Raw genomic sequence first — 11,443 nt, forward strand, 5'->3', positions numbered from 1 at the left:
ACTTTGTGTCCATTAACTGCTAGTACATATTACTATGTATCTCAAAGTTTATCCAAATAAGGAGCTTATAGTAATGTATGACTTATTTTTATGTCTATATATATTGTGTGAATATATAAATACAGAACAAGATAAAAGACAATGTTCACCTTAATCATATAATACTGAGACAGTGCCATCTAGATACATAAAGATGACACTGTCAGTATGAAGCAAGTGGCTGTCTGCATATGAGAAAACTACTATCACCTTCCACTGACTGAAATTCCATAGTGTTGCATGTTCGATAATGATTACCAATTTCTAGGGCCTCTAATAAATCAAAGGGCTTCTTTATAAAAAGGGAGACTGAACAAGCATGAAAATATCATGAGTACAGTAGATGTTTGAAATGGAAGTTGTACAAGGTGAAGTCCTCAAGTACAGGCAGCATAGTACATGAGAATCCATATTGTCTCTTTATTAAGAATTTCTCAGATGATTGTTGTTCTTAATGTACTATATTATTTCTCTTCTCTTTTTTTGCTCTTATGGCCAGTCTCAGGTGGTTCCTCTATCTGATGTTGTTGCCTGGTATATTGTATATAGGTTTATTTGTTTATTTGAAATAGGGAAGGCAAAGGGGAGAAACAAGATGATTGAGAGGGAGTGGGGGGTAAGGAAATGGGGACAAAACCATGAGAAGGGTATCAATGTGCTAGAAGTAATGCACCTACTACCCGAAGAATGTACCTGTAACTCCGGTATAAATTATCCCAGGAATAAAATTAAAACCCCAAAACACATCTGAGAACTATATACACAATATAAGAATAAAGGATAGACGTATCTTATATATTTAAAAAAAAGAATTTTTCCATTTCTGAATTCCTTGGGTTTTGTTCGTAACCTGTGCTCATTTGCTTAGTTCCTCAGACAGACTGTGGTGGAAAGAAAAGATGGATCTCTACAATCTTACAACAGTGACTCAGTTTATTCTCATTGGAATTTCTGACCTCCCTGAGGTGCGGTACCCACTCTTCCTGACATTTGTCATCATCTACCAGGTCACCTTAGCGGGTAATGGGGCCATTCTCCTGGCCATTGGCATAGAGAAAAAGCTTCACACCCCCATGTATTTCCTCTTGGCAAATTTGTCCCTGTTAGACATATTTTGTCCATCTGCTACAGTTCCCAAGATGCTCCAAAACCTCTTGACAGACGACCACAGCATTTCTTTTGTTGGGTGTGCTTTACAGCTTTATTTCCTGGTGGCCCTGGTTGGGACTGAAGTCTTTCTGCTGGCTGTCATGGCTTATGACCGGTATGTGGCCATATGTTTTCCCCTTCGTTACACACTCATCATGACCAATATGCGATGTGTGCAGTTGCTGACTGGGACCTGGACAGCTGGTTTTCTCAACTCCCTTCTTCACACAATGATGACCTTCAGCTTGTCTTTCTGCAGGTCTAATCGAGTTAACCAGTACTACTGTGATATCCCACCAGTGGTGGCCCTGTCTTGTTCCTCTACTTACCTGTCAGATATGCTCATTTTAGTAGTTGGAGGTATCTTGGCTATTAGTGCCTTCCTGACCACCTTGGTCTCCTATATGTACATCATCTCCACCATCCTGATGATCCAGTCAGCAGAAGGGAAGCGCAAAGCCTTCTCCACATGTGCCTCCCACCTCACCGTAGTCGGCTTGTTCTATGGCACTGCCATCTTTACATATATGCACAGTTCTTCCAGTCAAAATGCCATAGCCAGAGATCGACTCATCTCCATGCTCTATGGAGTAATTACTCCAATGTTAAACCCCATGATCTACAGTCTTCGAAACACAGAGGTGAAAGGAGCCCTCAGAAGGTTGTTATGTTTCTGAATATGGTTAGAGTGTGAAATATTCACACTTTGCCTTACAACTTCCCATTGAGTGTGTGACCAGAAAATTATCATTTCAGAGAGCTGTCATTTACTTCATCTTCCACCTTTGAAAAGAGGAGTATTTTGTATCGAGAATATTACTTAGGTAATTAGCCATTTGCTTTCTTCAGTTATCTATTTTCTTACCACATATTATCCTATCTCTATTCATCTCAATTATATCTGAGTTACAGCTACTGGTTCTCAGCCCACTAATGAAATTTCCACATTTTGGTTCTTAGTCGACATATGTTAATCTGCATCTCCTTCTATGTACTGTATTCCAATTTTCACTGATTGTTGTGATCACCCTGCTACCGAAACACAGCTACTTGGAATTAAAAAGGAAATTGTTCTAGGACTCAGAATTCAATGCAAAACATATATATTTATTTTATTTCTATTTACTGCCAATAAAAGCTTGAAAGCTAGGACACAATTTGGTAATATATTTAGTAATAATATCAAAGAAAAATGAGTAGCTAGGATTACAAGCATAAGCCACCAGCTGCTCAGCTCTCTGAACTTTTTTATGCAGTGCTAGCTTTATATCATATGAGTCAAAAGCCCAAGTCCTAGTGGTTAAATGAAGATCAAAATCTCATATAGACTTTTCAGCTCTGCCTGGTTTTGAAGCTGCAGTCCAGAGATATAAGCCTCCTTTGTAGTTAGGGTTAGAAGTCTGAGTCATGTGTGCCTGTAAACATTCAATTTTTAGAGTCTGGAAAGATCAAAGTTACCCATTTTTGGAAATTAATAGTAAATGTGTTGGGAATAAATATTGTATTAAGGATTTGTGTTTTGTCTTATGATGAGTTGTTTTATTTCCAGGCCCAAGCTTAATGTTTCAACTAGGCATTGAGGATATTTCTATTCTCATCTATTTTACTGCTCGCTCAGCTATTGAAGTTGCTTCTTTTAAATATAATAGTTAATGATAGAATCAAAATACAAGGTCATGCTTTTCTGAAAAGTGATAAAGGAATGGAGAAGTCAAAAATTTTATTTTCTTTTTTTAAATATTTTTATTGTAATTAATAAAAGGGTTACATGATATTTGCCAGATAGAAGGTGCATTAATTCACATACATTGATACCCTTTCACATGTCTTGGTCCCCATTACCTTCCCCCCACCCCTCATCTTGGTTTACCCCCGTTCCCTATCCAATTTCAAATGCTGTCCCTTGGTTATATCATATTGTTACAGTATCTCACTTTGTTATCTGATATATTGGATATATTTGTATTTGGTTATTTGAAATTTTATTTTCTTAAATTACCAAGTGGAGTACCCATATATCCCAAATGTATCACCTTAGTAATCTTTTCTATACTCTTCTAGCTTGCCCCATTGTAGGCTGAATATTTAACCAACATACTGAAAATCATGTCTGTAAATGACATTTGCATGGTTCGTGCTATCTTCAGACTACTATTCCCATTACAAAAGGAAAGGAAGATAAGAACATAACTTTTAGTGATTACTTCATAACTTTAAAAAAAGAAAATCAAAGTTTAGAAATAGGTTAAAATAGATTCTAAAGTCTTGATAGTTTTCAAATATTTGTACATTTTTACATATTCAAGCAAGGTTCTGGTTAGTTTTCTTGCAAGGGCTATGAGGAATAAACAAGACTGACCTCTCCCCATCTTCTGGGTTCTGCCTTCTCATGGAATCTTCTTTCTTGCTTACTTCAACTATGGTATCCTCTATCATGAGCTCACCAGAGCTGGCATCAGAGTAGTTTGGACTTAGCACCTTGACAAATGTGATAGACCTCTTTTTTTCCTTATACTATACAAAATATTTCAGGTATTTTCCTAGCAGTGAAAATGATGCAGACATGTTGATGATTGGAACTGCTTTAGTTTTCACATACAAGCAGTTGGAGTTATAGTGCCTATTTGAATTTCTGGAGATCTGGACTATGTCTCATTGAAGGGAAGCAGAAGGAACCATGTCTTCTACTTTTAGCTGGCAGTCTATATCTGCATCATTTTAGTGGTGAAGACAGATGACTTCTCTAATTTTGCCCAACTCATTTTGAGAGACATAATTTGATGCAAGGTTATCATGATCTACATGTAATATAATCAAATCAAGTTCTTAGAAAAAGGTGGACCTGAGGGTTTGCGATAGGACACATCTTACTCATACCACATTTTATAATATATAACATTTGAATTTCCATATTCCTCAGAGAATAAATCTGAAATAAAACAAGAGATATCAATACATTCATAAGAAATTTCAATATAAAGAGAGAAAATTTCCAAGTTATCAGTGACAAAAATTTCACCTTTTCTTTGTGATGAGGAGGATCATACCATAGCCTGCATGTGCTAAGTAAGTTTTCTATCACTCAGCTTCCTCATTCCTGGAGATATTCCAAAAGGCAAACATCTTGAAAATCTACCATTTGGCACACACCCAAAAGGAATGCATGTCAATGTAACATAGGGATAACTACACCCTTACTTCACTTCAGAACTATTACAAAGCTGCAGTACTACTCCTAAGAGCCAAGCATGCAGTCAGCCTTCATGACAATCAACAAGTAAACAAGAAAAATATTGGCTTGGAGTTTGGCCTAGTGGTAGAGTGCTTGTCTAGCATGCATCAAGAACTGTGTTCTTCTCGGTACCACATACAGAGAAAAAGCCAGAAATGGCGCTGTGGCTCAAGTGGTAGAGTGCTAGCCTTGAGGAAAGCCCAAGGACAGTGCTCAGACCCCGAGTTCATGCCCCAGAACTGGCAAACAAAAAAGGAAAAAAATAAAAGGAAAGAAAAATGTAGTGCATACAAAGTGGAATATAATTTAGATGCAATACAGAGTGAAATGATCTCAGTTGAAGAAAACTTAAAATCAGGATCATCAAGCTAAATGAAATTTGCTAAACCTAGAATTACAAATGTTTCACCCATGTTCTTTTATATGTAAAGTAGGACTCAAGAGAGTTGAGAACTTGGTTAAAAGTTTGGTCTTTTTATGAAGGGAGCCCAAAAGAAAGAGGAGGATAGAAGAATGATAATGATGAGTCAAATACACTATGCACATATTAAACGTCATAATGGAAATCATTAATTAGTATTGTGAAAAGAAACAGAAATTGTTGGAATTGATGAGACAGAACAAATGAATGTCACTAAAATTTTATGTACATACATTGGGAATATCACAATAAAACCTTTCATTTTCTATCCTTAATTTAAGGTAATAAAAATATAGAGGCCACCCAAATCAAACAAAACCACAGGAAGTAACTGTATTGTAATTAAATGTTAATAAAATAATTTAGAAATCAGATATTTGATAGTTCTGCATTGTCATTGCTCTTTCTACAATAACATGAATGTTGAGCAAGGTCACAGGAAAAGGTGTGAATTGTCAGACATGTTTTTTTTGTGTTGTTTTAATGCTTGTTCCTGAAATTTTCCAATTTCTTGAAAAGCAATAGAAAAGTACAACTAATAAAATGTTACTTGTATTTTCCTAACTTGGATTCTATGTATCAAATTTATTGAAAAAGTTTCTTATTACTATTTAATTTACATATACTACAGATTCAAATATGGTTTCATTTGTACTCATTTGGGATTTAAGATGTTCAGTAATATAGTTTTTCATGTGGAAGGGACAGTCTTGAAACTTTGAGATAATGTATAAAAATTTTTCTAAGGTTTGCTATATTACCATGAAAATGACAATTTGTAAAAATATAGTAGTATTACCATATATTGGATAAATTATTACTGAGGTGAGAGAAACATCAGCTACTTAGTAATATAATTAACTAAAAACTTCTGGGGCCAGGAGTTTGGTCTATTGGTAGAGTGCTTGCTTAGTATGCATGAAGACCTGATTTGATTCCTCAGTACCATAGACATAGCAAAAACCTGGAAGTGGTGTTGTGGCTCAAGTGGTAAAGGTCTAGCCTTGAGAAAAGTCCAAAGACTCAGGCACTGAGCTCAAGCCCCATGACTGGCCAAAAAAAGAACCAAAAAACGTTTTAGTCACATGTTCACTAAAATATCTTAAACCTTACCATGGGTTATTAAAAAATATAAATGTTACTCATACAAGTTTTGCTTTAAAGCATACACTGAATTGATTATATATCTCTATTGTTAGGAATGGATTTATGAAAAATGGAATAGTCCATCTAGAATCCTCATTATCATATTTCCTAAGGGAAAAGTCTGTAACATATAAATTATAGAATACATTATAATGAGAGTTCTACATTCAAGAGGTGTTTTGCTTTTCCTGGATTCAAGTAAGATATGGTTAGGGTTATCTTGCTTTCTTCTTTCTCAGCTCTTTTGTTGGTGACTTAACCTACTTAAAAGAAAACTGAAATGTAATATTTTTAATAATGATATTTTAAATAAAACACAATTTAATTATGTTATGGTTTCAGAACTGTTTGTGGTTCACTTTTCCTACTTACCTAATGCTTGTTTTCTCTCCATTGTTGAAATTTGAAGTAACTGTTTTCTAAGCAGCAAAACTTCCTGCATAGTTCATTCATAACTGACTATATTTCCAGTGGAAAGTTAATGCTAGCCATACAAGCTTTATGATGGTTCTCACATGTTTAGTTCTCATAATTACATATCCTTCAGATTAAGAAGTTGTGGAAGTTCCTCTTCAGCAATTTATTGTTAATTTTCAATCTTCAGATTAATCTCAATTATTTGGTTTAGTTATACTTGTTAAAAAGGGGAGAGAAGAGATTGTTAAATAAAAATACCATTTTCATCTTCATATTAGCAGATATTAGGATCATGAGTTTTATGCAACAAATAGAAACAACCAATTAAAAATTTAAAAAAATGTACTGCCAATTTTTGGTGAATATGTATTATGTTGTTTTATGAAAAATCAAGTTATACATATAAATAAAATGCTAACAATATATTTTATAAAATTCTTGTTCTTAAATTCCCAAATTCATAAGCAGTAGTAAAAAGTAAGCATTTAATGTGGATATTAACATGGAAATATTTTTTTCCAAAATGAAATATGCCTCACCTATGTTCTTATACATGCTGTTTTATGTTGTCTTAATTGTATAGATGTGTGCAAATAATAATCTTTGAATAGTGATCACTTGGGAATGTGAGAATTTATATGATAATATTTTTTGAATCATTTTTATTTTCTCAATAATCCTTCATTAACTATTTGACTGACAAGTATTTGGTAGTTCTTATCATTTTCTTTCTGATATTTTATGATTAGATTATGTTGACAAAAAAGGTTTATTTTGTCCAAAGTATAGGCCCAGTCTAGTGGAAGAAAAAAATAACACTCCCTGAGTATTCATTGCTAAAATTTCTCTTAGATTTGAGACAGGGTCTCATTATATACCCTCCATATGAACTCATAATCCCAGTGCCTCCACCTCTTGAGTGATGATATAATAGATGTATGTTATTCTGTGTGCTACAGAACCAGCACTGTCATTTAATACTCATTATTTTTAATTTTTAAATTTGTTTTGTTGCTCATGAGGTTATATGTCAAACTATGTGCTGTCCCTGAGCTTTTTTGCTCAAGGCTATTGGTCTATCATGTGAATGACAGCTCCACTTCCATCTATTTGGTGATTAATAGGAAATAAAAATCTTTTTTTTTTTGCCAGTCCTGGGCTTGAGCTCAGGGCCTGAGCACTGTCCTTGGACTTTCTCAAGGCTAGAGCTCTACCACTTGAGCCTCAGCACCACTTCCGGCTTTTTTGTATGCATGTGGTACCAAGGAATCGAACCTGGGTCTTTGTGCATGCTAGGCAAGCACTTTAACCACTAGGCCAAACTCCTGGACCAGAAATAAAAATCTTATTGACTTTCCTACTAAGCTGGATTGGCACCATGATCTTCAGCTATCAGTCTCCTGAGTATCTATGATTATAGGCATGAATGGCCTTCCTTCCCCTAATACACTTGACAGGGGAAAAAAGGATGCAGAATATAATTTCATTCCATTGATATATATTATGTATAATTTGTACTTTATTTTATTTAACTAAAAACAGAGTTTGCACTAAATAAAAAGGGAGACCACAGAATAAATCTTTTGTGTTTATTTTGTAACCTAACCTTTATCTTTGATTTTTCTACTCCAGATGTGTTCTTAAAACAATTTGTTTAGAAAGGAACAGAAAAAATTCCAAAATTATATTAAGTTTCAGAATTTTGGTTGATTCACTCAGTGTTGTGACTATGTGGGATATTAAGGTAACTTGTAATATTCATGTTTAAGAGTATGTATAATCGTAGCCATTCAAGAGACTGAGGTCTAGAGAAACATAACAGAAAGCCATCAGGAGCAGAAAGACTTCCAGACTCCATTTTCATAATAACGGGCAAGAACCTGGGCTAAAGTCAGATAGGGGAAAATGTTGAAATGGTGGACATTGATCATGACAAATTGTAATCACAAACTGCTTTGCTGAACCATAAGTCCTTGATCCAACTAGATAATAATAATAATAATAATAATAATAATAATAATCCATGATTTCCATCACTTGTAATAATTAGTACAAACCATGAACTCTGCTAGCAGAGGATTACAATAGCTCAAAACCTAGATACATAAAGCCATATAGGATGAGATTAAATGAAAGGACCTTCAGGATATGAAAAAAAGCTATATAATATGTGATTGTTATTCTTAATGTACTATGTTATTTCTCATCTCTTTTGCTCTCCCTTGGTTATTCTCTTAGTATCTTACCTTGTTATCTGGTATATTGTATATGTTTATTAGTTTATTTGAAATAGGAAAGGGAAGGGGGTAAACAAGAATAAGGGAGGGGGTGGAGAGGAGGAAAATGGGGACAAACAATGAGAAGGGGTATAAATGTTTGTGAAGTGATGCACCATCTATCTGGCGAATGTAATTTAACCCTTCTATTAATTATAAATAAAAAATAAACAAAAAATTAAAAAATAATAATCCATAAAGTGAGGATAAGGACATGGTTCCTCTTGTAGAGTACTAACCAAGTAAATAAGCCAAGTAAAACTGGATTTACAAGTTCAAACCCCAATATAATGAGAATAAATGAAATCAGAGAAGTATTTCATATTTGCTGCTTCCAAACTTAGATACTTTGAACAGATGACAAAACAGTCCTATATTTTCATTCCAAATTTTATTATACATGCATATTAACTCCTAGTATTTATTAAGTATATCAAAGTACATAAAATGTACAAAGCCTATATTAATGATCTGTGCTTTAAATTTTTAACTATTAAAACACAAGCATAACATACAGAATAAGATAAATATTAGGCAATGTGCACCTTAAGCATTTATAACTGACACAGTGTGATCTGCAAGTTAAAGCTGGCATGGTCAGAATGCAAGTGACTCTATGCATATGAGAAATCCACCATCAGCTGCCGCTGACTCTAAAATCTGACAACGTTGCATGTTTGGCAATGATTGGCAGTGAAGTTTCCAGTGCTTCTGCCAAATCAAAGGGCTTCTTTCTGAAAAAGAAGGACAAATAAGCCTGGAAATATCACAAGTACAAGAAATGTTTTAAATGCAAGTTGTAGAAAATGAGCCCCAAAGTAAAGTTAGTAAGCATAGGTCATCAGTATCCAGTCTTTAATAAGAATTTCTCCATTCGTAGATTCCATGTTTCTAGTTTTAACCTGCACTTGTTGGCTTAGTTCCCCCAGACACACTGTGGTGGAAAGAAGAGATGGACCTCTACAACCTTACAACAGTGACTCAGTTTATTCTCCTTAGACTCACTGACCTTCCGGAGGTGCGGTATCCCCTCTTCCTGGCGTTTGTCATCATCTACCAGGTCACCTTGGCGGGTAATGGGGCCATTCTCCTGGCCATTGGCATAGAGAAAAAGCTTCACACCCCCATGTATTTCCTTTTGGCAAATTTGTCCCTGTTAGACATATTTTGTCCATCTGCTACAGTTCCCAAGATGCTCCAAAACCTCTTGACAGACGACCACAGCATTTCTTTTGTTGGGTGTGCTTTACAGATTTATTTATTAGTGGCCTTAGTTGGGACTGAGGTCTTTCTGCTGGCTGTCATGGCTTATGACCGGTATGTGGCCATATGTTTTCCCCTTCGTTACACACTCATCATGACCAATATGCGATGTGTGCAGTTGCTGACTGGGACCTGGACAGCTGGTTTTCTCAACTCCCTTCTCCACACAATGATGACCTTCAGCCTGTCTTTCTGCAGATCTAATCGTGTTAGCCAGTACTACTGTGATATCCCACCAGTGGTGGCCCTCTCTTGTTCTTCTACTTACATGGCAGAAATGGTACTTTTGGTGGTTGGCGGTATCTTTGGGACTAGTGCTTTCCTGACCACCTTGGTCTCCTATGTGTACATCATCTCTACCATCCTGAAGATCCGGTCAGCAGAAGGGAAGCGCAAAGCCTTCTCCACATGTGCCTCCCACCTCACTGTGGTCTGTTTGTTCTATGGCACTGTCATCTTTAACTACATCCGCCCCTCCTCCAGTCAACATTCCCCTACCAGAGACAGACTCATCTCCATGCTCTATGGTGTAATTACTCCAATGTTAAACCCCATGATCTACAGTCTTCGAAACACAGAGGTGAAAGGAGCCCTCAGAAAGTTGTTATGTTTCTGAATATAGTTACAGGATGAACTATGAAAAGTGACTGCTTTGCCTTAAAGGTCACAACTTTTCCTTGAGTGTGTGATCAGAAAAACATCATTTCAGAGAGCTGTCATTTACTGGTTTCTATCACCTCTAGAAAGAGGAATAATTTACAGATTATTACCTATGTAATAAAACACTTTTGCTCTTCAATGAATTATTTTCTTCGGTATATTTTCCTGGCTCTGTGCATCCTGATTATATCAGGTCCTGGTTCTCAATCTGCTAATGGAGTTTACTATATGTACCTCATCTATATTTTTGATTCTCAATGAACATGTGTCAATCTGTATCTCATATCTCCTTGTGTGTATTGTATTTGAGTTTTCACTAATTGATGTGATCCCACAGCTAGTGAAAATTTTCATATATTATTGAATGCTTTCTATTTTCTCCTCTAGATTGTTGCTGATCTCATGCATGTTCAATCTTTTCAAATTACATTTGTTAAGTCATGTTGAATTTACCACTTATTGTGTGAGTGTGAAAGTAGACTGTAAGCACTTTGAAGTACTGAGATTTGTTGTCTGTAACATTTGAGAAAACTTTTATCACCAAATAGGGTACATCATACCATTCTACCAGAAGCAGTCACCATGGGGCACGTTAATTATTTGTTACTTAATTTTACAGTGAGCTAGGGAATCCATAAAGACTTTGCATTTAAATGACATTGTAACAGTTTATTCCTTGTAATAGTGCTATTGTAAATTTAGCATGTGTTTTATTTTAATTCCTTCATTTATTCTCTATAGTAGAGTTTGTATATGATCTGAAATATTCATCTTCACTGAATAAATATAATTAATTGCGTCTGTTAAGTGTAAACATGAAAAAAATTGAAATGCAAGCAA

The 11,443-nt window shown here is 35.2% G+C and overlaps 2 protein-coding genes across 2 annotated transcripts; both read left to right on the plus strand.

The window, feature by feature from the left end:
* Nucleotides 1–938: 938 nt before the first annotated feature.
* Nucleotides 939–1,865, plus strand: LOC150057460 (olfactory receptor 5V1-like). The gene has a single exon (XM_090340023.1). It carries the CDS (start codon nucleotides 939–941, stop codon nucleotides 1,863–1,865), a length of 927 nt encoding a protein of 308 aa, XP_090196149.1.
* A 7,746-nt stretch (nucleotides 1,866–9,611) lies between these two features.
* On the plus strand, nucleotides 9,612–10,559 carry LOC150057461 (olfactory receptor 5V1-like). Its single transcript, XM_090340024.1, has one exon. It carries the CDS (start codon nucleotides 9,633–9,635, stop codon nucleotides 10,557–10,559), a length of 927 nt encoding a protein of 308 aa, XP_090196150.1. The 5' UTR covers nucleotides 9,612–9,632.
* The last annotated feature ends 884 nt before the right edge of the window (nucleotides 10,560–11,443 follow it).

Source organism: Megascapheus bottae, chromosome 10 (genome assembly GCF_031878675.1).
Source record: "Megascapheus bottae isolate mThoBot1 chromosome 10, mThoBot2.hap1, whole genome shotgun sequence".
Classification (NCBI taxonomy): domain Eukaryota; kingdom Metazoa; phylum Chordata; class Mammalia; order Rodentia; family Geomyidae; genus Megascapheus; species Megascapheus bottae.

What these genes read in the sequence shown, in the direction of transcription:
- LOC150057461 (XM_090340024.1), top strand. Translation starts at nt 9,633, where the DNA reads ATGGACCTCTACAACCTTACAACAGTGACTCAGTTTATTCTCCTTAGA.
- LOC150057460 (XM_090340023.1), top strand. Translation starts at nt 939, where the DNA reads ATGGATCTCTACAATCTTACAACAGTGACTCAGTTTATTCTCATTGGA.